General features: G+C 44.4%; 1 protein-coding gene and 2 long non-coding RNA genes across 4 annotated transcripts in view; 1 reads left to right on the top strand and 2 right to left on the bottom strand.

Moving 5' to 3' along the window:
• The window catches only part of LOC115110066 (thyroid hormone receptor alpha), a 105044-nt gene extending 83610 nt beyond the window's left edge, over positions 1–21434 (top strand). The window contains exons 3-10 of the mRNA XM_029635406.2: positions 1029–1307; positions 7469–7530; positions 9847–9968; positions 10431–10578; positions 10737–10942; positions 13660–13806; positions 14718–14976; positions 15324–21434. Of these exons, the coding sequence (XP_029491266.1) occupies positions 1252–1307; positions 7469–7530; positions 9847–9968; positions 10431–10578; positions 10737–10942; positions 13660–13806; positions 14718–14976; positions 15324–15574 (1251 nt within the window). The 5' untranslated portion in view covers positions 1029–1251 and the 3' untranslated portion in view covers positions 15575–21434. The remainder of the gene's footprint in view (positions 1–1028; positions 1308–7468; positions 7531–9846; positions 9969–10430; positions 10579–10736; positions 10943–13659; positions 13807–14717; positions 14977–15323) is intronic.
• A 962-nt stretch (positions 21435–22396) lies between these two features.
• LOC135564637 (uncharacterized) lies at positions 22397–23375 on the bottom strand. Its single transcript, XR_010461170.1, has 2 exons — positions 23259–23375; positions 22397–23164 (listed from the first exon to the last, which is right to left on the bottom strand). It is a non-coding gene; the product is annotated as an uncharacterized LOC135564637 (long non-coding RNA).
• Positions 23376–23471: 96 nt separating this feature from the next.
• On the bottom strand, positions 23472–25162 carry LOC135564636 (uncharacterized). 2 transcript variants are annotated; one of them, XR_010461169.1, is made up of 7 exons: positions 25109–25162; positions 24957–25018; positions 24788–24874; positions 24659–24700; positions 24417–24590; positions 23651–24337; positions 23472–23581 (listed from the first exon to the last, which is right to left on the bottom strand). It is a non-coding gene; the product is annotated as an uncharacterized LOC135564636 (long non-coding RNA). The 2 variants fall into 2 exon arrangements; XR_010461168.1 differs by having other exon boundaries at positions 24417–24700.
• Positions 25163–26158: the final 996 nt, after the last annotated feature.

Raw genomic sequence — 26158 nt, 5'->3', positions numbered from 1 at the left:
CTGGTTAAAAAAAGGTGAAATAAATCAATTAAAAATTTTAAAAGATTTTACTGAGTTACAGTTCATATAAGGAAATCAGTCAATTGAAATAAATTCACAAAAAGCCCTAATCTATGGATGTCACAAGACTGGGAAGGGGCATAGCCATGGGTGGGCCTGAGCGGGCATAGGCCCACCCGCTGGGGAGCCGGGCCCAGCCAGTCAGAATGAGTTTTTCCACACAAAATGGCTTTAGAGACAGAAATGCTCCCCAGTTTCATCTGTTGTCCGGGTGGCTGTTCTCAGACGATCACACCGGTGAAGAAGCCGGATGTGGAGGTCCTGGGCTGGCCTGGTTACACATGGTATGTGGTTACGAGGCCGGTTGGACGCACTGCCAAATTCTCTAAAACGATGTTGGAGGCGGCTTATGGTAGAAAAACTACATTAAATTATCTGGGGGACAGTCCTACAGTCAGTATTCCAATTGCACATTCCCTCAACTTGAGACATCTGTGGCATTGTGTTGTCTGACAATACTGCACATTTAGTGGCTTTTTTTTTGTCCCCAGCACAAGGTGCACCTGTGTAATAATAATCATGCTGTTTAATCAGCTTCTTGATGTGCCACCTGTCAGGTGGATGGATTATCTTGGCAAATGAGAAATGTTCACTAACAGGGATGTAGACAAATCTGTGCACAAAATGTGAGAAATAAGCTTTTTGTGAGTATGGAAACATTTTGATATTTTATTTCAGCTCCTGGAACAACACTTTACATGTTGCGTTTTTTATATTTTTGTTCAGTATATTTAACTAGAGGGGATGACAACTGTCATGCATTATTTATTGCTCTCCAAAACATTTAAAAGCCATACTTTCAGTTGAATGGTTTCAGTAGAATTGATCAACAGCTATTAATAAACCTTTTTAGATATAACAGCTATTATAAATTCATAAAAAGGTCACCAGTGGTCTCGTAATGCATTTGTTCCCTACTATATGTTGTATATTTTATGTCTCTAATTTCTCTGTTTGTCCCCTCACAGGTTTCAGCTGGGTCTCCTCTTCTTAGCACATCACCTGCCTCTAGAACCAGGGGCGGGCCTGCCCCGCCGATGTTCCACACAACCATCTCCGGGGAACGCTTCACCGCTGCCGTCCATCGATGGCCGTCGTTTGACGGGGCCAACTGCGAATGCTGAGCAGGCTAGTGAGGTTGGGGCCCGCCCTCAGTCTCCGCTCATTGGCTGCTGGATGGAATTAAGGTGAATGGAGCCCATTTCCAACGTCGAGGACCCCAACTCATCAGAGGGAGATGAGAAACGGTCAGTCCCATGTTCCTCCCTGTTCCCTGGTGTGTACGAGCGGGATTTCTGTGTGTGGGTTTGTAACTAACAACGTCCGATAACATTTCAGATACACAATACACCACTTAGTTCATCCCAAATGTATTTTTTAACACTGCCTCTGGGGATTGCATACCAGTGTGTCATATGTTCAGAGGACGAGTTAGACGTTATATAATGCAATTTCATGTATAAATCTAGAGACGACGCAAATGTCTCACCATTGTCGTTGTAAAGAGATGTTCTACACACAAACACTGGCATGGACGCACCCACACCATGGATCTACCGCAAACACAATGTAAAAATGAGGGGAGGAATGTAGAGGGAGTTGTAGGGAAGCGCTGCCTCCTGCCCGACACGTGCGCTCACATGCGCGGCGCCTTCCTTCTCATTAAATGTGAAGATGCTGAATTTATCCAGCGAATTGGAGTCCCGTTTTTAAATGCGCACAGACGGCGGTAGAGAAATGCACACGTTGGATGTCAAATTTGTGTGTGTCGAATGTACTGTATTTTATATGTTAGTGAAGGGATGTATTGGTTATAGGCCTATACTACAGAGGATGTGGTGAAGGTGTATGGTGTTTATGTGTGCATGTGAGTGTGTCCACTGTGCAGGGATTAACAGAACAGAGTGTAGGATTAGGAGTGTGGGGGCAGATGGAATGGCAGGAAAGCAAACTCAGGACAACTCAGGACACATCAATATGTGACGCCAGCAGGGGATTGTTTCTGGCGTGTCGCTATTTATGTCTCTGTGTATGTTTGTGTGTGTGTGTGAGTTGCTGTTTTGTTTGTGTGCAATTGTGTGTGTGTGTGTGTGTGTGGAGGATGTCTGTGCACGTGTCCTTGTGTGAGCTGCCTCATGCATCCCCCCCCCCCCCCCCCCCCTGTGATCTCTGAGTCACTCAGCTCTTTGGTCTCACACACACACACACACACACACACACACAAGAGCCCTGGGGCAATCACAGCGACGCCGCTACTGTGTGTGCCCATGCGTGTGTGCACATTAGGATTAACTCTAGAGAGCAGCAGTCTAGAGTTCTCTTCTCAGGGAGGTTTGGCGCCCACCACATAAATTCACTTACCAGCTTTAATTTAATAAGGAGTGTGAAAAAGAATGAAGCGGTGATGAATTCAAATCTATTCAGGGGCCTTTTGCTTATCCACTCTAAAGATCAACAACGGAACCAAGGAGTCCTCAAGCTGTTTCAAATTCAAACCTTTGTTATTCGTTAACTTCAGGTACAAGTGGACATTGATTTTAGGGTCGGTATCTACAGTAACTTCATGCATTGATCAATATACTCTTTCAGTATCACTTCAGATCAGGGCTGTCCAACCATGTTCTTGGAGAGCTACCTTCCTGTCTGTTTTCGCTCCAATCCCAGTTGTAACTAACCTGATTTCAGTTCATCAACCAGCTAATTATTAGTCATGTGCGCTAGATTAGGGTTGGAGCAAATACCTGCAAGACGGTAGCTCTCCAGGAACAGGGTTGGAGAGCCCTGCTTTAGATAATGCATTATCGAATATTCATATCTATTATCTAGATAAGTAAAATAATTACATTTCTCAATATTCTACTTGCCTTCCTAGACTATGACCTCACGTGTTCTGTAAAATGGGGTCAGTGTTTTAACTTGATGCCCACAATGCTCTGAGACCAGGTTGTCTTCCCATCAGACTCTGTCCTCAAACACTATGTTCTGAATTGCAACAACAAGCCTGTTTACTATTCACAAGCTTTTCCCTGCAAGGGTGACGTCCTAGCACCGTGTGTCCGTGTGGGTGCACCGTGTGTCCGTGTGGGTGCACCGTGTGTCCGTGTGGGTGCACCGTGTACACGTGCGTGTGCGTTTATTGACAAATGTTTGACCTGATGGGCTGGTCAGTGACCGAGAGAATATTGTAATGTTTACGCATGTTAGTTTACTAAATGTTTAACAGAGTTTACTTTATCGCAGAGCACATCACAGCCAGATAGTGACATCAGCTACTAGTCATATCAGTGATGCCAGTGTGTGTCATCACAGCCTTGATTACCGAAAGCTGTGCAGTCCAAGAACCCAGCCTAGTTAATAGGCAGACGCACACACCGGACTTATGAGTGAATAGGTAGCTCAGGGACAGGACTAGATGCATAAGGTAAAGAGGATCTGTGAAAAGGAACCAGCCCGCTGACCATTAACCTGATCTCAATGTAATGAAAGGTACAGTGAAGAAACAAATGTTTGGCCAGTCAGTCGGTTTTCAAGACAAACATCTTAAGCCTTGACTAGACCCACTACATATAAAGGTATCTAAGCAACTGTAAGGCCTTAAAAATGATGTCCTGTTCCCTGATGTGGTTTATATCTACACTACATGACCAAAAGTATGTGGACACCTGCTCGTCAAACATCTCATTCCAAAATCATGGGCGTTAATATGGAGTTGGTCCCCCCCACCTTTGCTGCTATAAAAAAGCCTCCACTCTTCTGGGAGACTTTCCACTAGATGTTGGAACATTGCTGCAGGGAGTTGCTTCCATTAAGCAACAAGAGCGTTAGTGAGGTCGGGCTTTGATGCCTGGCTCGCATTCAGCGTTACAATTCATCCCAAAGATATTCGATGGTGTTGATTTCAGGCCAGTCAAGTTCTTCCACACTGATCTCGACAACCCATTTCTGTATGGAACTCGCTTTGTGCACGGGGGGCATTGTCATGCTGAAAAAAGAAAGGGCCTTCCACAAACTATTGCCACAAAATTGGAAGTACAGAATCATCTAGAATGTCATTGTATGCTGTAGCGTTAAGATTGCCCTTCACTGGAACTAAGGGACCGAGCTCAAACCATGAAAAATAGCCCCAGATCATTATTCCTCCTCCACCAAACTTTAAAGTCAGCACTGTGCATTCAGGCGGGTAGCGTTCTCCTGGCATCTGCCAAACCTAGATTCATCCAGATGGTGAAGCGTGATTCATCACTTCAGAGAACGCATTCATGCTGCTCCAGAGTCCAATGGCGGCGAGCTTTACACCACTCCAGCGACACTTGTCATTGCGCATGGTGATCTTAGGCTTGTGGGCTCCTGCTTGGCCATGGAAACCCATTTCATGAAGCTCCTGAAAAACAGTTATTTTGCTGACGTTGCTTCCAGAGGCAGTTTGGAATCCGGTAGTGATTGTTTCAACCGAGGACAGATTTTTTTTTTGAATGCGCTTCAGCCGTTGTTGCACAGAGAGAACCTAACAAGATCCTGTTGCCCGTTGTCATGCCATTCATCCGCCTCATCACCTCATGTTTCAGCATAATGCACGTCCCCATGTCGCTAACTAACTCTACGCAAAGGAGACGTGTTGCGCTGCAGGAGGCAAATAGTGGTCACTGGTTTTCACTTCCTTTTTTTTTTAAAGGTATCTGTGACTAATGGATGCATATCTTTATTCCTAGTCGTGTGAAATAGACAGATTCATTAATTCATTTCAGTTGACTGATTTCCTTATATGATCTGTAACTCTGTAAAATCTTAAATTGTCACTTTGCGGCGTAATATTTTTGTTCAGTGTGTGTGTGTGTATATAAAAATCTGCTTGTGTTTCAGTTTGTGGTTTCTCTAAATTCAACCCGGCAGTGAGCTTCAAAACACTGAAAACGAAGAGCCATTGATTAAACCCATTGACATTATTGATCAATCAAACACATTTACCTGTCTTTATTTTCCTTTGTAACACCATTAAAAGACAACCAGTCATTTAGATGAAGCTCACTGGAATACTTACCAGGTGTTCCATAATAAAGTCACAACATGTTAGCTGTGGGTCCCATTGTATTCTACAATCTCCATGATTATATAAGCAAAGCCTCTGTGACTTGGGATTGAAGATCAAGTCATTCTGAGGAGGAGGACTGAGGGATTTTGAGAAGGGATGGGACAGGGAGAGGTGTCTTCTAAAGCTCTGTCACATGAGGTGATAGTTATCACTAATTGGCTGTCATCGCGGGGGGGCGTCAACAGATGAAAGCATGAGCGAGAGAGGGAGGGGGAAGCATCGAGCGAGAGATGGAAAGGGGAGAGGGGTTGGGAAGTGAAAGCAAAGTAACGTACTCCCTGCCAGAAAAGGAGGGAGTGAGAGAGCGAGAGAGTACTGAGGGCTGAAGCACCCAGCGAACATCACAGCATCCCAGATACTGTACCGAGAGGATCGCTCTGGAAAGATATACTATACAGATCTCTCAGGGGGATATACAGACGACAGCCATGCATATTCTGCAGCCCTATTGCATCAACAGGTGTGTCTCTGTGTGTCTCTGTGTGTGTGTGAGCTTATGACAGCAAAAGCCAAGTTGACCACAGTGTATTTGAAATATAGTTGAACGTTCTTGCTTTAAGCGCACCTTTACTGTGAACGAAATGGAAAACAATCTAGCTTGCATCATCACATTTGAAAAGGAGGAAAGACCATTTTGGGATTAACATATCTCTGATGGAGAAGGGGAGCGGGAACCGGGAGAGGGAGAGTGATTGAATGGAGAAAAGGGGTAGAGAGGGGACAAGTAGAGGTGTATAGAGGAGAGAGGACGGAGAATCTCTTATCACTGAACTGACATTGAAGGCAATGTGCTAAGCCAATCATCACTTCAACTGTAACTTGCTGTTATATAACGATAGACCAGTCATTTAGATGAAGCACAATTTAAGAGGATGCTTGACAAAAGTTGATCTGTAAAACTGTCATACATGGACAAATGATGGTGTCAAGGGAATTAGTCTCTTGTGACGCCTGTACGTGCGTGTGTGTACGTGCGTGTGTGCACAAGTGTGGTTAAATGAATGCCCTGGCGCTGTACCCTCCACAGAACACTTGAGGCTGGGCGAATGAGAGGCAAAAACGAATGGTGGTGTTAGGGAGTGACCGTATCACATTGACCATGTCAGAGAGGATATGCGTAGAGAAAGATGCAGGGACTTCGTCCAGCACAGTGAAAGAGCTCTCTGATGTCCTTATGAAAGCAGCCTGATTCCGCGATTAGCTTCTCTTGTGAAAGGAAGCGTGAGTACAGTAGTCAGCCTGCTTGACCAGGCTAACTGGAACATCTTGGCCATGTTCTGTTATAATCTCCACCCGGCACAGCCAGAAGAGGACTGGCCACCCCACATAGCCTGGTTCCTCTCTAGGTTTCTTCCTAGGTTTTGGCCTTTCTAGGGAGTTTTTCCTAGCCACCGTGCTTCTACACCTGCATTGCTTGCTGTTTGGGGTTTTAGGCTGGGTTTCTGTACAGCACTTTGAGATATCAGCTGATGTACGAAGGGCTTTATAAATAAATGTGATTTGATTTTGATTTAAAGACAACCGCTCCTCCTAAGGGGAGCAGCAACACGTCAATGACTGATGTTAAAATAAAACCGAAATACCCAAATAGATGTGTTGTAACATTGGGTATCAACTGATGGTAATGTGTGTAGCGTGTGCTAGGAAAAACCTCCGTTTTCTAAGCGGAAGTGACCTTTGGTGAGTTTTGTGCTCCAGTTGCACACCTTTCTCGCTCTCCCCTCTGTTTTCTATGGTCTCTCTCGAACACTCTCGCTCTCCCTCTCCCTCAGTACCTCTCGCTCTCCCTCAGTACCTCTCCCTCAGTACCTCTCCCTCAGTACCTCTCCCTCAGTACCTCTCCCTCAGTACCTCTCCCTCAGTACCTCTCCCTCAGTACCTCTCCCTCATGTCTTTTCAGGCAGTAGTCCAGATGTTGTATGCCTGGTGTATGTTTTGTGAGGTCACTAAAATGGCTATGTCATGTGGATTACATATAGGAACCAGGTTACTGTGAGCCTAGTAACTGAATAACATTAGGCAATTTTCAGAATAATGTGTTGTTCGGGGGATGGGAGGTAGTTTGTCCTGTCAATGAAATGGTAATCGGCTTGTGAAGAGATTTGTATGGCTGCCCTGCTTTGTAAGTAGTCTTGTTTTGGTCATGGGTTTTTTAGTTACAGGGCAGATTGGTTGGTGGAATGTTATTTAAAGGTGCTGGTTGTGTGTTCGAATGGGAAAAACTTACATTCTCCATTTCTCTCTATCTATCCTCTTTCTCTGTCTCCCTACCCTTCTGTCTGTCTGTTTCGGTCTTTCTCTCTCCCTCCCTCTCTCCAGGTGGCCTGATGGCCCAAAAAGGAAGAGAAAGAACAGCACATGTTCGGTGAAGAGCATGTCTGGTAAGTTTGTGTACAAGCCATTGGCCACCATTCCTCAGTTAAGGACAAGTCGATGTTCATTTACAAATGGTTGTATCATGTAGCGGTTCTAAGCACTTTACACTCTAGCCACTCAGCCACATACTTTGGATACCCTTATATAAAGCATTTTATTTTTTATGAGGGCGGGACAGCATTCCTAGGTGGTCAGATGGTTAGTATTTATTTTCTCTACTTACTCCACATACTGTAATACACCATATGGTTTATCTGCCAACTTGCTTTCAGTGTTTTAGACAAAGACGCGCGTTTCAGGAGATGAATTGGAGAACCATTTTAATTTAACTAGGTCGTTTGCAAAGAGGGGACTCCACGTTAGAATTGTCAGGAATAAATATGTTTCAGCTGTGTAGTCTTGGCACCTCCATGTGGTAAATGTGGTTCTCTGCTCTGAAGACTTGAGATGGTGAGTGACTTTAGGATTTCCCCTGGAGTGATATTAGGTCAGAGTGGTGTGTGTATGTGCGTGTGTATACTGTACAGTTGAAGTCAGAAATGTACATACACTTAGGTTGGAGTGATTTTAAAAGGAGTTTTTCAGCCACTCAACACATTTCTTGTTAACAAACTATTGGCAAGTCGGGTTAGGACATCTACTTTGGGCATGACACAAGTAATTTTTCCAACAATTGTTTACATACACTAAGTTGACTGTGCCTTTTAAACAGCCTGGATGTCATGGCTTTAGAAGCTTCTGATAGGCTAATATACATCATTTGAGTCAATTGGAGGTATACCTGTGGATGTATTTCAAGGCCTACCTTCAATCTCAGTGCCTCTTTGCTTGACATCATTATGGGACAGTCAAAAGAAAAAAAGCCAAGACCTCAGAAAAAATAATGGTAGACCTTCACAAGTCTGGTTCAACCTTGGGAACAATTTCCAAACACCTGAAGGTACCACGTTCATCTGTACAAACAATAGTACGCAAGTATAAACATCATGGGACCACGTAGCCTTTATACTGCTCAGGAAGGAGACGCATTCTGTCTCCTAGAGATGAAGTGCAAATCAATCCCAGAACAACAGCAAAAGGACCTTGTGAAGATGCTGGAGGAAACGGGTACAAAAGTATCTATATCCACAGTAAAACGAGTCGTATATCGACAACCCGAAAGGCCTCTCAGCAAGGAAGAAGCCACTGCTCCAAAACCACCATAAAAAAGCTAGACTATGGTTTGAAATTGCACATGGGGACAAAGATTGTACTTTTTTGAGAAATGTACTCTGGTCTGATGAAACAAAAATATAACTGTTTGGCCATAATGACCATTGTTATGTTTGGGGGGGAAAGGGGGGAGCTTGCAAGCCGAAAAACAATGTCCCAACCGTGGGTGGCAGCATCATATTGTGAGGGTGATTTGCTGCAGGAGGGACTGGTGCACTTCACAAAATAGATGGCAGCAGGCAGCAGGAAAATTATGTGGATATGTTGAAGCAACATCTCAATACATCAATCAGGAAGTTAAAGCTTGGTCACAAATGTGTCTTCCAAATGGATAACGACCCCAAGCATACTTCCAAAGTTGTGGCAAAATGGCTTAAGGACAACAAAGTCAAGGTATTGGAGTAGATATCACAAAGCCCTGACCTCAATCCTATAGAAAATGTGTAGGCAAAACTGAAAAAGCGTGTGCAATCAAGGAGGCCTACGAACCTGACACAGTTATACCAGCTTTGTCAGGAGGAATTGGCCAAAATTCACCCAACTTATTGTGGGAAGCTTGTGGAAGGCTACCCAAAACAATTGACCCAAGTTAAACAATTTAGAAGACAAGACAGGGACTTTTTACTAGGATTAAATGTCAGGAATTGTGAAACTGAGTTTAAATATATTTGTCTAAGGTGTATGTAAACTTCTGATTTCAACTATGTGTGTGCCCACACAGGAAACACACAGACCTAATCAAACACACACACACACACACACACACACACACACACACACACACACACGCTACATGTGCTTTTGTTGCTCCTGTGTTAACACTTCTCCTCCTTCTCTTCTTCCGCTCTCTCTCCTTCTCTACTCCCTCCACCTCTTCTTCCTCTTCCTCCTCGTGTACTCCCTCTTCCTCCCTCCTCCTCTTCATTTCTCTTCCACTGTCTTTCCTCCTCCTTTGCTTCCCCTCCTCCTGTACTCTCTCTACCTCCTCTACTCTTCCTCTTTCCTCCTCTTCCTTCCTCCTCCACCTGTACTCTCTCTACCTCCTCTACTCTTCCTCTTTCCTCCTCTTCCTTCCTCCTCCTCCTGTACTCTCTCCATCTCTCCTTCAGCACTGAGCCTCTCTGTCCCAGGATACATCCCCAGCTACTTGGAGAAGGATGAGCCGTGTGTGGTATGTGGAGACAAGGCCACCGGCTACCATTACCGCTGCATCACCTGCGAGGGCTGCAAGGTGAGAGACATGGCCCATGACTGGCCTGTGGGACTTCAAGGACTGGTTTGGTCAAATGTTATATGACCTAGGCATTCCACAGTAACTACTAGGGAATAACATGATTTTCCTTTGTATATGCATTAAATAAGTTAGTGTTATTTCTGATTTAACTATCAAGAATGATTGCAAAATTGACATATTATACTAGTGACTTAAAAAATGTATACAATTGTGTCCAAATAGCATATATTGTCACCCTTGCACTTTTCTTAAAGAAAAAAGTTCCCTAATTCTTCTCAAATAAATTGAAATTGAAAAAAAACCTTTGGTCTCCACACATCGGATTTTCAACATTGCAGAACCAATTGTATTTTTGTAAACTTAGTCTCTAAGCTAAAAAAAACTACCAACATGGTTGATACGTCATTAAGTTGATAACGTACTTTGACATAACTAAGTTGATGCTACCAATGTCCACAGGGTTTCTTCAGGCGCACCATCCAGAAGAACCTTCACCCGGCTTACTCCTGTAAGTACGATGGCTGCTGCATCATCGACAAGATCACAAGGAACCAGTGCCAACTGTGTCGCTTCAGGAAGTGCATCGCAGTTGGCATGGCCATGGACTGTGAGTGACACACACACACACACTCCATGAGTGTGTAACCATGAGTGTCAATCATATATATATATATCACACCTACCTTGTCACTGCTTTACACTCCCATTACCTCTACATTTAGTACTGAAATACAGTCGGTTCACAAAACAACTCTGTGTCCTTAGTGGTGCTGGACGACTCTAAGCGGGTTGCCAAGCGGCGTCTGATTGAGGAGAACCGGGAGAAGAGGAAGAAAGACGAGATTGTGAAGACATTGCAGACCCGTCCGGAGCCCGACAGCTCGGAGTGGGAGCTGATTCGCCATGTGACAGAGGCCCACCGCCACACCAACGCGCAGGGCTCCCACTGGAAACAGAAACGCAAGTTCCTGGTGAGATGCTAGGCTAATCTAAAGTTGGCTAGGCTAGGGCTAAGTGAGACTAAGTTGTTGCCAGGCAACCAGGCAAATGAGACGCAGTATGAAAAGTGCTATTGTTGAAAGTAAAGTTGATGTGGATCTGCTCAGAATGGATTGATCCAGTGCATGTCTGAGGTGTTGATAACCACAGCCTCGAAAACAGGCATAACGGTGCATCACCTCGCTCGGTCGGGCGGTGCATCACCTCGCTCGGTCGGGCGGTGCATCACCTCGCTCGGTCGGGCGGTGCATCACCTCGCTCGGTCGGGCGGTGCATCACCTCGCTCGTCGGGCGGTGCATCACCGCTCGGTCGGGCGGTGCATCACCTCGCTCGGTCGGGCGGTGCATCACCTCGCTCGGTCGGGCGGTGCATCACCTCGCTCGGTCGGGCGGTGCATCACCTCGCTCGGTCGGGCGGTGCATCACCTCGCTCGGTCGGGCGGTGCATCACCTCGCTCGGTCGGGCGGTGCATCACCTCGCTCGGTCGGGCGGTGCATCACCTCGCTCACTCGGGCGGTGCATCACCTCGCTCACGGGCGGTGCATCACCTCACCACCACGGTGCATCACCTCGCTCGGTCACGGTGCATCACCTCGCTCGGTCGGGCGGTGCATCACCTCACTCACCACTCGGTGCATCACCTCCACTCACTCACTCACTCACTCGATCACCTCACTCACTCACTCGGTGCATCACCTCACTCACTCACTCACTCACTCACTCGGTGCATCACCTCACTCACTCACTCACTCGGTGCATCACCTCACTCACTCACTCACTCGGTGCATCACCACACTCACTCACTCACTCACTCACTCGGTGCATCACCTTAACCACACGGACACACACACAGACAAAACAGTCTGCACTTGAATACAATACAGTACCTGTCAAAAGTTTAGACACACCTTCTCATTCCAGGGTTTTTCTTTATTTTTACTATTTTCTACATTGTAGAATAATAGTGAAGACCTCAAACTATGAAATAACACATGGAATCATGCAAGTCACCAAAAAAGTGTTAAACAAATCAAAATAGATTTGAGATTCTTCAAATTAGCCGCCTTTTGCCTTGATGACAGTTTTGCACACTCTTGGCTTTGATTGAGGCAGTCAGTTGTTGTGACAAGGTAGGGGTGGTATACAGAAGATAGCCCTATTTGGTAAAAGACCATGTCCATATTATGGCAAGAACCGCTCAAATAACCGCTCATTACTTTAAGACATGAAGGTCAGTCAATGCAGGAAATTTCTAGAACTTTTGAACGTTTCTTCAAGTGCAGTCACAAAAACCATCAGGCACTATGATGAAACTAGCTCTCATGAGGACCGCCACAGGAGAGGAAGACCCAGAGTTACCTCTGCTACAGAGGATAAGTTCATTAGTTACTAGCCTCTGAAATTACAGCCCAAATAAATGCTTCAGAGTTCAAGTACCAGACACATCTCAACATCAACTGTTCAGAGGAGACTGCGTGAATCAGGCCTTCATGGTCAAATTTCTGCGAAGAAATCACTACTAAAGGAAACCAATAGGAAGATGAGACTGGCTTGGGCCAAGAAACACGAGCAATGGATATTTGACAGCAATGGAGATCTGTCATTTGGTCTGGAGTCCAAATCTGAAGCATGGAGATGGTGTGGGAGTGCTTTGCTGTTGACACTGATTTATTTAGAATTCAAGGCACACTTAACCAGCATGGCTACCACATCATTCTGCAGTGATACGCCATCCCATCTGGTTTGGGCCTTAGAGGGACTATCATTTGTTTTTCAACAGGACAATGAACCAACTTACCTCCAGGCTGTGTAAGGGCTATTTGAGCAAGAAAGAGAGTGATGGAGTGCTGCATCAGATGACCTGGCCTCCACAATCAACCGACCTCAACCCAATTGAGATGGTTTGGGATGAGTTGGAACGCAGAGTGAAAAGCAGCCAACAAGTGCTCAGCATATGTGGGAACTCCTTCAAGAATGTTGGAAAAGCATTCCAGGTGAACCTGTGTGAGAGAATGCCAAGAGTGTGCAAAGCTGTCATCAAGTCAAAGGGTGGCTACTTTGTAGAATGTAAAAATCTAAATATATTTTGATTTGTTAAACACTTTTTTGGTTACAACATGATTCCATAGTTTTGATGACTTCACAATTATTCTACAATGTAGAAAATAGTAAAAATAATGGAAACCCCTAAATGAGTAGGTGTTCAAACTTTTGACTTGTACTGTATATTTGAAAATACAGGGGGTGGAATATTGGAATGTATTTGGAAATACACTTGGAAAGTATTGACATGTATTTAAAAGTACTCGTATATATTTATTTTCTAGTACAAATAATGAAATACTCCATGCATTTGAACCCAGGTCTGTTTGGTCCTAGGTTTTTTTGAAAAAAATCTATTTGGAAACAAGTATTTAAAAATTCTTTAAAATGATTTCCTATAAATAGCTTACTAATTAAAAATAGTTTCATACTTCAAATAGAAGTAGTTTATTTCTGCCACATTATTTGAAAATACTCAAATACACAGAAAATAAGTATATAAATACAAAATACTTAAATGCACATACATTTGAACCCAGGTCTGGTGAACAACCGAAATGAAATATCAAACCAGATGTGGATGTTGGTTGATCTGACTGTTTGCCTGGTGGGACTATTCATTAGACACCATCTTTGTTTCCCCAGCCTGAGGATATAGGTCAGTCCCCCGGGGTTCCCACCCCAGACGGAGACAAGGTAGACCTGGAGGCCTTCAGCGAGTTCACCAAGATCATCACCCCTGCCATCACACGCGTCGTCGACTTTGCCAAAAAACTGCCCATGTTCTCAGAGGTGAGTTTAAAGCACTGTGCATGTGTGTGTGTAAGTTCCTGTGTCCTCATTTGTCCCTGCGAGTCTAATGGGGCTCATCAACACACACTTGACTGTGATTACCTCCTCTTTTTCCTCCTTCAGCAGAACTTATTGTCATGGTGTCTGTCTGTTCGTTCCTGCATGCGTGCATGCTTGTTATACTGTATATTCACTACTGCCTCCTGCATATGACTCAATCTGCTATATAATGAGGACATAATGCTGCTGTTTCACACTCACTCACTTTCTCTCACACACGCGTGCGCATGCACACGGTACTCAGACTACGGTGCACAGAACTCACCTTCATCCACGGTCCCTGACAGACAGTCCCGAAAGATTGTCATTTACCAGTTATGTAATCTGTAGCTGGACTATCATTACAAATAAACATCAATGCAGTCTCACTGGCCAGCAGAGGAATAATGTTGTTGTGGTAGCTGCTAGAATTACTGGATATTTAGTAACTGGATCTTTCAGTTTGTTCCCAGGCTGTGTATGTGTGTACAATGTGCCCTATAGTTGCCTTGTGAGGACTGCAGTGTGCATGTCTGTATATCTCTCTGTGTGTGTGTCTTGACCTTTTAGTGCATTCTACCTCAGCTGACTATAGGTTTCCTCTCAGGCCCCTCACTGCCATGGGATGACATTATTGTGTTTATTACATTTACATTTACATTTAAGTCATTTAGCAGACGCTCTTATCCAGAGCGACTTACAAATTGGTGCGTTCACCTTAAGACATCCAGTGGAACAGCCACTTTACAATAGTGCATCTAAATCTTTTAAGGGGGGTGAGAAGGATTACTTTATCCTATCCTAGGTATTCCTGAAAGAGGTGTTTATGTGGTGTACACTCTAACAGTCTCCCTCTCCTCTCCTCCCTCCAGCTGCCTTGTGAGGACCAGATCATCCTATTGAAAGGCTGCTGTATGGAGATCATGTCGCTGCGTGCCGCCGTGCGCTATGACCCAGAGAGCGAGACGCTTACCCTGAGCGGCGAGATGGCGGTGAAGAGGGAGCAGCTGAAGAATGGCGGGCTGGGCGTGGTGTCGGACGCCATCTTTGATTTGGGCAAGAGTCTGGCACAGTTTAACCTGGACGACTCTGAGGTGGCCCTGCTGCAGGCTGTGCTCCTCATGAGCTCAGGTGAGGGGCCAGGAGGCTGTGGAAAGGTTATAACAACTCTATGAGCAGACATAATATCTTAATGAACAGACACAGCTGCTCTATGAACAAACAAAACAGTCAATCAATGGAAGGACATCAGGATCATAGCCACTGTAAGAACAGACATAACCACTTTAAGAACAGACATAACCAGACATAACCACTTTAAGAACAGACATAACATCTTTATGAACAAAGAACAGCTGTATGAACACACTGAAGGTCTCCCTATGTTGGTAACATGTTATGAACAAGCTTCAATATCTACCATTTCTCTAGTCTTGTCATTGGTCTTTAAAAGGTATGTATTTGTGCGTTCCTCTCAGATCGCTCGGGCCTGACGTCGGTAGATAAGATCGAGAAGTGCCAGGAAACGTACCTGCTTGCCTTCGAGCACTACATCAACCACCGCAAGCACAACATTCCCCACTTCTGGCCCAAGTTGCTGATGAAGGTGACGGACCTGAGGATGATCGGGGCGTGCCACGCCAGCCGCTTCCTCCACATGAAGGTGGAGTGTCCCAACGAGCTCTTCCCTCCGCTCTTCCTGGAGGTCTTCGAGGACCAGGAAGTATGAACTGACTTCTGACCTGGAAGAGATGGAAGAGAGAGGGGGGAATTATTAGGGGAAAAGAAAAGGGGTAAAGAAATTGGCCGCTTTCTTTGTTTTGTGAAACACAATATCACCACCACCAGCAATACGGATAGTCACTAAGAAAAAAGTCTCAGAAAACCAAAGGCTTTCTTTTGCGTAGCCGTTTTGATGATTTGTTTCTGGCCGCACTTGGGGCTCTTGTGGCTGCTGGGCCCCACTTTGAGTTGGGGTGTGGGGCCCCCCTCTAAAGTGTGGTTCTGACTGCGCTGTGCATCTATCTAACAGAGAGGCTAGCAGCCCTGAGCGGTGTTCTGCTCCTGTGTTATACACCAGGTGCACATGTATGCAAACCCAAACCCCCGAGGTCTGGTTGGAGTAGCGGTACTGGTGGGGAGCTCTGTGTTAGTGGAAGGCAATCGCTCTGAGAGGCAGACAAACATATACATTCACAGACAATCACTTTACAAAATCAAACCTCACACATAAAGCCACTGATGTACAATCTACATTCACCTAACACACACACACTGCTATAGACACACATGGGACTGACGTAGCTTTTCAGAGCCGCCAGTCACTCGAGCAGGGCAGATAGCTGCTGTATTTTGTCCCACACTCGAGCTTCCATCAGAGCCTCCACCCTCCAACCTGCTCCCCTCTTCGGCCTCCTCACCGTCCTCCACTGGGACAGTCACCAAGTCTTCCCCCACACTTCACCTTCCACCCCCTGATGTGCAGCCCAAACTCCTCCTAGCCAAGGCGTGTACTTGTGAACCTACCTCCCTGTACCTTACATACCTCCCTTACACAGAGTGACACATAAACCTCCCTTTATGACAATGGATACAAACAACATCCAATTTGTTGTGCAAAGGTGCAAGTGTACCGTCATGTATATACACAACCCTTTACCCTCATACATACAAGTACTGTATACCTATCTTACTGCATGTATACAGTACACCGGTCTACCTGCATGCACATATACCTCTGTACCTGCATTATATACCCACTGGTTTACCTCCATGTACTTCTCATCCTATACATACCTGTCTACCTGAATACAGCCATACCTCTTTAACCATATATATATATATACATATATATATATATATACAGTAAACATAACCTTCTGCCTGTGTATATGGGTACCTCTCATCTATACATACCTCTCTCTGTGTGTACACACACAAAATAATAGTTTGCTGTTCTTTTACCTCGTATGACAGTTGAGGTGAGTTGATCCTCACCTAGGTTGTGTCAATCTACCTGTCCCAAACCTCTACCTGTCCCAAACCTCCACTACATCTCCTGTTTGGACTGCACTGCACTTCCTGGTTGCAGACTGTGTGTGTCTCCTATGTTGCCCTGCCCATCACACAGGACTACCGCCCCCTCTGATGTGGGATTGGTTGAGGGACGGCGAGAGGTGTCACTTACCTCGCCGGTGGTTACACCACAGGCCCCACCTCCAAACTGACAGATTCTACCTCGCCTCTCATGTCAGTGTAGATGCCCCTCTGAGTGCAAAACCCATATACTTCCACAGTTGCCAATATGGACCTGTTTGGTCCCCCTACTACCCTGTTCAGTAAGACCCCATGAAATGGGAGAAAGCTGCAGATCAACATGCACAGCAGTCTTTATCTTTTACACTTTTTTCTTTTTGAAGTATTTTTACCACACAAGACCAAGTCTCATAATGGATTCCCCCATCTATCGATGTTCAAGACAAACAACAAACCCACTGGCGGGAATAAAGATTCTGTGTCTGACAAACTCCAAGGAAACGTTCTTTCTTAGGAAAAGACAGACCGTACACCTTGGAAGCCAACTGAGCTCGATGGATGGGCCAAAGCATTGTTATTGTAGACGTTGTTATCGTTGTTATTGTGGTAAACAAACGTACTCTAATCTCTAACTCAATTCAGTAGTATTCACCTGTGGATGGATACCCTGGTTCTCAATGTGGCAGGTCCAGAGACGAGACATGAATGAGAGGCCCAGCCAATGCAACCTGCCACATAATGTACTTTTTACAGCACTGTTCACAGTAGCAACCCTCTTTCTCCTAAAGTATGGAAAAAGGCCCCAGAGAGCCACAAAGCCTTTGAGATGATTCTCTGACTGTCCTCTCCACACATCCAATCCTACACCCAGCCAGCTCTGCGCTTTCTCTACATGTCCCCCTCCTCTCCTTCAAAGCCATTGACAGTTGTTTGTTTTGCACTAAAGGGATGTCTCCCCCTGTGTTTTCCCTAAATATGCGCCGTGCGATACAATCCAGATCACCACCGCTCCTAATACAATACCTCCCCTCTCCTGCAGTCTTACCCTAATCCCTAGCTTCAGCCCGGTGCCTAACATTCTGTCACAACACACACACACACACACTCTCAGTATTACAAGGGGATTTAAAGGAACCTAGAAGCTCTTAACTGTATGGAAAATAGGATGTCATTCAAACTTGTGCACGGCGATTGAAAAAGAGATGCCGATATCAATGTGACTTTCCTACTTAAATAAAGGATGCATAAAAATAAAAACAATATGCAGCATAATGATAATCAACTCTTTGTTACTGTGAACGAGCCAGGCTTTGACCAGACGGTTGGTTTGGATAAGGTGTAGAAGAGGGTTGGCTTTTTAGCTGTGAACGACATGGAAATGTTCCCCAGAGGGGTCGTGATTAACAGCATGTCGAAGAAGGGAGCTTTCCCACACAGCCAGTGGTCCCTAGACTACTGACAATCTCACACAGAATCAGACTCACCAGCATCGAAGAGCACACTGCCTTCAGACACCATCAATCGCACCAGCACAGCAGATCGATCCTCAGGCTCTCGCTAGCCATCCTCGTGTCAGGACAGTGTGGATACAATCAACCGACAAATGTTAGCTTAGGTATGTCCTTCCACGCTACCCCCACACCTCCCATTCTCCACACTGTTCCTATTGCACCACCTCAACTAACCACACTACTAAACCAGGGATATCATGTACATTCTGGAACTCAACACATCTCTACCCTGACGCCCATTCACCTCTTTAAATGGAGAATCTCCATCGAACATGCTTCTTAGTCCAGGACTAGACTTAATCTGGGTCCAGGAAACTAGCCCCAATCTCCCCCTCCCCGTTATGCCAATCTCATGCTTTGCCCTCACTCGCTTTAACCTCCCCATAACCCCTTCCTCCCCACAACATGGTTGTCTCGCTCCCCTCTGAAAATCCAATCGAACCCCAACCAAAAGTAGCACTTTGAGAACTTGGAGAGGAACGGAAAGCCCAGGTACATGGATGATATGTCGTTGTGAGGATTGTAAAAAAAAAAAAAAAGACTAAATGAAATGGAGAAGTCCCAGACTGAAAATGTTGTGCACTAATAAGTGTCGTTCTGCATATTTGTGATGTCATACTTCTGGGTTGAAATGCTGTTTGTCTGACAGATTGGTCTCAATAAAGATTTTTTTTTGTTTAGAAAGAGACTCAGGACTGAAAGCCCAGAAACGGAGGGAAAGAAAAGGCAACTTGGATAAATGTTTTTTTTGTTTTTTTAAATAATTATTGTTTGTTTAGCATTTGATTTAATTTCTAAGTTAATGTCTGTGTTGTCGGCGCTTGACTGATATGATGCTTTACTGTGTAAAACAAACAGCTGTAGACACTTTCTGAACGTCTGTGCAGTGTCGGGGCTGCGTCCCAAATGACCCCCTATTTCTGACGCAGACTAGGTCTTCGTGAAACTTCACTTTGATCTCAGCTGGTTTGTACTGTTTGCTCCAGGTGGAAGACGCCCCTAAAACACTGATCTGTGTTCTGCTTATACTCTACCCAATATTAACCTTGATCTAATGGGTTAAAGTAAAAAAAGGACCTTTAGTTGAGAGCTTGGGGGAAACGTCACCCATGAATTTGCCCATCTGTCTGTCTTAATGTAAACAGGAATATTATGTTTTTAAGAAAAAAAAATCAAAAAATTACAAAACAGAAACCAATTTTTTTTTTTTTTTAAACAACTTCATACCTCAGACAATGAAGTTGGAAACTGAATGAAAAGGAGTTGTGGTTCACATGCATGAATAGCCAGCCGCCGCATCGTACGCTCACATCGTTTGTGTGAAGCTTCTTGACAGGAACTGTATATAAAACGACACCATCTTAAATTCAAGTGGTATTTTAGGCTTTTGACATCATGCAGTTTCTCACAACCACTTAATCCAATAGGCTCAGATAGACTCACAGGATCAGGAGATGTTTAGGTGAGGTTCCCTCTACATAGTGTGTATTGGGATGTTATGTCCTGGCTCAGTATTAAATGTAGCTCAACAAGATCTATGTCTATAACTCTTGTTTATGTCCCTCATAACTGCCTAACCAAGCCTGGTCCCAGATCAGGCTGTCTTGTAAACTCCTATGGTCATTATCACAGTTGGCAAGATGGAACAAACCGGTCTGGAGGCAGGCTATGTCAGTACCCCTGTAACGCTAGACAAATCATATAGACATTGCTGCTCTGCAGAATGCGATAGTGGCTCTTGCGCTCAGACACTCGCCAATCAATTGTTTTTGGTTTCATAGTTTATGAAAACAACAGAAAACATACATCGAGAAATGGTGGCATCCCAGAGCTCTTTATTTGTGTTGTTAAAAAGTGACTTGCATACGTCAAAAGTTGTTAATGTCCAGTTTCTTACTGATGTACGTTTCCCTTCCTCAACCTGCTCTTGAGCCAATTATTTTTCTGAAATCGGCCATTTAACTATGTGCTTGCTCTTCTCTCAGCTTACCTTCATGAACACTGATCTGAAAGGACCAGATAAGTGAAAGCAGTCTGGAAACTCATCCATTTCCTGTCCATTTCCAGTGGTAACCATTAGTCAAGTAGGGTATATAGAATGGGAGGTTGTGGGTTAGCTGGGAGCGAACACTGTATAGGCAAGAGGGAGCAGTCCATGAACTACTCCTGTGTTTCTCAATCCTGGTCTTTGGGTGGGCAAGGCAAGGGTATTGCCCCTATTATTGCTGACAAGTGAATGACCCTCTTGAGTTTTTTCAGTTGAACAGTTATCTGCTCTTCCCTCCAGTTGAATGGTGTACTGTAGAGCATGTCTGATTTGGAGATGGGATGGGGACGTTTCTATACTCAACTCAAGGACCAGGATTGGGGAAACCATTTTTATGCAGCATATTGGTTCTGATTAAAAATGAAAAACGCCTGCAATTTCCAATGAGACAAACTGTGTAGATGTGTTAACAAATTCACTCAGGTCTGACTAGATGTTATGTAGAGGGGTGAACGGAGGCTACAGAATTGTGTGTTTGTGGGATGTGGTTGTGACCACTTGTTACATTGCTCCTAGACATAAATGTGATTTCATTGTTTTTTTTATACCCCCCCCCCCCCAGCACATTGTATTCCAACATGCCATATGTCGCGCCAAAAGGTGACAAATAGTCTAAGTATTAGGAGATGATGCCCGAAATTCCCCAGGTAGATCCAAAATGGAAGTCCATTCTGAATGTCACTTTGGATACCGTAGAAGGCATGACTGAAATATGGTGACAGGGGCATTTGGAAGGTCCCCTCAGCAAAGGTATCACGTATAGACACACCAGGCGATCTAAAGTATAGGCCAATCTATTTTCAAGAGAATTTATCCTAGTAAAAGACAAGTAAAATAAGACCATTTGGAGCCTGCACACAGACCCATGCACAGGTGCACACTTTCACATGCAGTCATTGTGGAGTGGAAAGCAGCAGCAGCAGGAGGAGGTTGAACTCAGGTATATAAGAAAACAATGACCTTTTCACTTTAATAAATGATTATTTAGACTCAAACCATTGTTCCTTCACGCGTCTTTGACTGTCTGTGTTTGTGCCTTGTCTTGGGCAGATGAGAGGTAAGTGGGTGTGGCTGTGACAGTGTTGAATGCGGATCAATCTGTCGCGATTGGCTCAAGCTGGGGTAAACACAACTTTTATACTCTTTTGTCATATTGACGCAGTAAGCTCTGTCTCAATGCAGTATCAGATCTCCAAACCCTGCTCCATAAATGTCCAATTTCAATGGTTAAATATGCATTCAATCTGAATGTTTAAGTTAAGAATTGGTCTGCCTGTGCTAATTGAATAGCCTGCGTACATAAATCATAGTCTTGTGATTTCAGTCTACTGACAGGGGGCCTGTTGCACAAAACTAGGATATCTTGGTGATCCTGGCTCAATTGATCCGTAATCCGGTTGCACTAAAGATGGATAGGGGGCAGGAGGATATGTTATGGTATAAATTACCATGGAGATTTATTCTGTGGAGCTAGCCTGCTCCAGACCAGGCTAAATTCCAGGATCTATTTAATCTCATCCCTAATGTCAGTCAGCAGTCACCACAAATGGAAACCAATAGTTATTTCACTGCTCACTATACATTGTTATCACATATAACTAGACCCACTGTTATTATTTAAACGTTTGTGATCATTAATTTAAATGATGTTGCTATATATAAAATGATAGAATATTAGGGCCACAGAGGGGAAAAAAACACAAGTCATAATATTGTAACCAGTTGTTTTAAAGGAGGACAGTTGTTAAAATGACAGATGTGGGGCATTTCGTGAAATTGTACTTCAGTATGGTTTCATAAACAAAGACATGCTGATGTGCCAGAATATTAAGTATCAAAACTGTAAAAACAATATGTAGCTTTTCTGCAGAAAGAACCAGCCTCATAAATTTATGACTTTATCCTTTTTCTTCAGTGTGGCCCTAGTACTCTGTCATATAAACAAATACACATTCCATATGAATATAAAAACACAATGTGTAACATTATGTTCCTTTATTGAATAAGGACAAAACAAAGCAGGTAAACCATCAGCTCCTTTCGAAACTGAAGTCACAGTGACTCTACAAGATGGAAAGCACAGAATCCAAGCATATTATACAAAATGATACATACACATTCAAAGGTCTGTATATAACACACCCTGCATGTCTGCACACTAAAATAAATGCAGGACAAATCCATACACATCAACTGAACAGACAAATGAATGGATGCAGTAGCCTCCTGCAGCCTTGTATTACACACAGTATACCGCACAAACATCATAAGAGGCCAAATTCGTCAAAAAACGAACCCAAAAAAAACCAAATTCCTCTGCTACCGCAGGACATATTTAACCAAAATTGAAAGCACACATACTAACTAAAATAATTCAACACATATTGGTCCCTCAGCAGCCGACCACTGTCGTCATCAGGGAAGATTGCCGGATTGTCCCAGTCCATGGCTGGTGGCACTCTGGGGGCCCTCTCCTTCCTCAGGCAGGCCACATTGTGGAGGACAGCACAAGCCACAGTAATATCACATGCCCTAACAGGGCTGACCCTTAATTTGTGAAGGCAGTGAAAGCGTGCCTTCAGGAGGCCAAAGGTCATTTCAACTCTGGCCCTGGTCCTGGCATGGGCATAGGCCTGCTGTGCTTCCTGGGGGTCTGTGAAAGGTGTCAGGAGAAAAGGCTGGCAGCCATACCCCCTGTCTCCCAGCAACACACCAGAGAATTCACCTGTCAACACAAAATCTCATCATTACTACCTCATAAACACAGTGATATTCTTGACACAGCCATGATGGTTATAAATAGGGGTTGTGTGGCTTACCTTGTGATAGGCACTGATAGATTTCAGAGGCCCGAAAGATTCTGGAGTCATGGACTGAGCCAGGCCATTTTGCCACAACATTGCTGATCACACAGTCACCATTGCAGACCATCTGAAATCATAAGATGAGGAATATTACACCAATCAATGCACATCACTGGCAATGCAGAGTGTTCGTCAATGGACAATATCAAAAGTTATGTTCACCTGAACATTAATGCTGTGAAAGGATTTCCTATTCACAAAATCGGCCTCATGGGCACCTGAGGGGGCTTTTATCCTTATGTGTGTGCAGTCCACTGCACCAATGACATTGGGGAAACCTGTCACACAAAGTAATGAGTATCCTACTATGTGTTAACAGTTGTCCTGTAATTTGTAGATCCTCTTACCTGCAATCCTATAGAACTCCTCTTTGATGTCACAGAGTCTTCTGTGGCCAGGGAAGGAGATGAAGACATCTGCTAATGCTTTGATAGCCAGACACACACTCCTTATTGTGCGGCAAATTGTGGCCTTGTTCAGCTGTTCTGCATCCCCCACTGAGTACAGGAAGGCTCCACTAGCAAAAAAGCGCAAGGCCACACAAACCATTTGCTCCACACTCAGTGCATGGCTCCGTGCAGTGCGGTGCTTAATCCTGGGACCCAGTAGTCTGCATAGATACCTGATGCCATCTGCAGAAAACCTGTATCTTTCATATAGATGGTCATCAGGGAAGGCCAGTGGGTCCAACCGGTCCCTGAAGACCCTTTCTCGCCTGAAGGCTCTCCTCAGCACAAGTGCTTCTTCATCCACCACATCTCGCACGAATGGGCATGCCATTGTCAGAGCAGAAAGGAACACACAATTTTGGGCCTTCATATAGGCTAGTGGCCACACCTGGTGCTGGGGGTGGGCAAAAGAGGGCGATGCCTTATAACGATGACTTGGTTGTACTGATTGCTGGGAAAATAAAAAAAACCTTAGAAAGATGCCACCGTCCTGTGTGCTCACAATAAGAGCTCATATGTCATGGCTCACTTGACTTTACGAGAATATACCTAATTTTTATTTTGAGCTGTGTCATCTTCTTGGAGCTGGGGGAGGAAAGAAAAATAATGATTAATACATTTGTGTTACAGTTAGCATACAGTGTACATTGAAGGCATATCTCACCTCCCTCTCAAGTTTTTTTATTTCAAGGTCCAGTTTCCTAATTGTCCTCTTTTTTATTTCGGACTCCAGTGCAAGATTTTCCATCTTTTTCTTCTTGTACTGAATGTCTATGTCTGCCAGTTCTATTTGGCGCCGGAGGTGGTTGCCATACAACTTTCTGATAGCTTGTGAGCTCTGTGAACACAATACAATTAGCGCAGCTGGAATTTGGCAGGATGTGGTGTCCTTTTATTAATACGCACTATGTTGCCAGGCTGGTTTTCCCACTGTATAGCATCTGGGTCCTGTAAAAGAAATTAGATTTTTTGATTTTGATGAGGACTCCTCACCATTGTAGAGTAAATAGTACTTTCACAGTCTTAACATGATACCTCATGCCTTCTGGAATCCAGAGAGATGGTCTCCTCCTCATCATCGTCTCCATCATGTGCTGTTGCTGCTGCACTGGGGCCTTCACCCTATCACATTTAATCGGATTCATATTGAAGCTAGTAGACAAGACATGCCAGGCCTACAGTATGCCTTTGATGGAGTACTCACTGGATCAGCATCGTCTGGTGCTTGTGCTGGTGGCTCTAACAGGAACACAGTGCTGCCAGGCACTGCAAGGCAATAGGTAAACCAAAGTCAGACAGTCCAAATTGATTCAATATGAATGTGGTTGTATCCCATGTAGAGATGGAAGGACATACCTTGAATGAAGCGGGTGGCATCTTGGGAGGAACCTATGCTCGTCTCTTTCCCCCAGGGATCCCCTCTAAGACGGGCCTGCCTTTATTTAGCTCCAAGGCCATGTCCTCTGCTGGGGTAAGGTCAGCCTTTGGTGACCCACCACCCGTGCCTTGTCTGTGGGTATTCTTTTTCACTGCTAAAACAGTACAGACAATGTGTGAGCAGGCACCTTCTGGGTACAATATATGCTTGTGCTTTGTTAAATATTAGTCAGGGACCATACCATTCTGCAGAATGTTCTTGTATTTGATTTTGACCTGCTGCCATGTCCGTTTTGGCCCGTTCATGTTTAATCTACACACACACACACACACACACACACACACATTTAATGGAGTCACACTGCAAAAAATTACTTGGTATTTTTGTCTTGTTTTCAGTAAAAATATCAAAAAATGTATCATAGCTTTATACAGTGTGATGGAGTTACTTTACACAATTTCACTCATATCTGCAGTGCATTTCAATTAAAAATTTAACCGTTTCATAATTACAGTACAACTGCATTTTTGGAGATGTGAATTAAATATTTGAATTGTAATTGTGATGTTTCAGCGGAGCGGTGAGTGTGTAATTGTGCACTACTTACGCATTCAGGCGGTCTGCAATACTTTGCCATGCTTTTTCTCTTTGCTTTATCACTGTGGCGGTGTTGCCTTTCTTCTTAATTATATCTTTTACCTCCTCGTATGCCTCCATGAGGATTTGTGCTTCCGACGGGGAAAAGTACGCGGCTCTAGTTGCCATGGTAAATCAGTTAATCTGTGATCTGTGGCGGGGTCTATTTGAGTGAGCCGTGAGCGCGCACCTATCCAGGATTGGTTTCACCTGGCTTAATGAATCCGTGTCTGCTCATCCTGGCTTGGTCTTTGTGCAACCAATTAAGCCTGGACGCACATGTTTTGGCTTCATTGAGCTCAGCTGAGTCATTTATCCCGGATGTCTTAATTCTACTTTTGTGCAACAGGCCCCAGGTGACGAAAAAGAGGAAACCCGCACACTGCTCTTCC

Source organism: Oncorhynchus nerka, linkage group LG26, assembly GCF_034236695.1.
Source record: "Oncorhynchus nerka isolate Pitt River linkage group LG26, Oner_Uvic_2.0, whole genome shotgun sequence".
Lineage (NCBI taxonomy): Eukaryota > Metazoa > Chordata > Actinopteri > Salmoniformes > Salmonidae > Oncorhynchus > Oncorhynchus nerka.
This window is presented reverse-complemented; position numbering and strand designations above follow the sequence as displayed.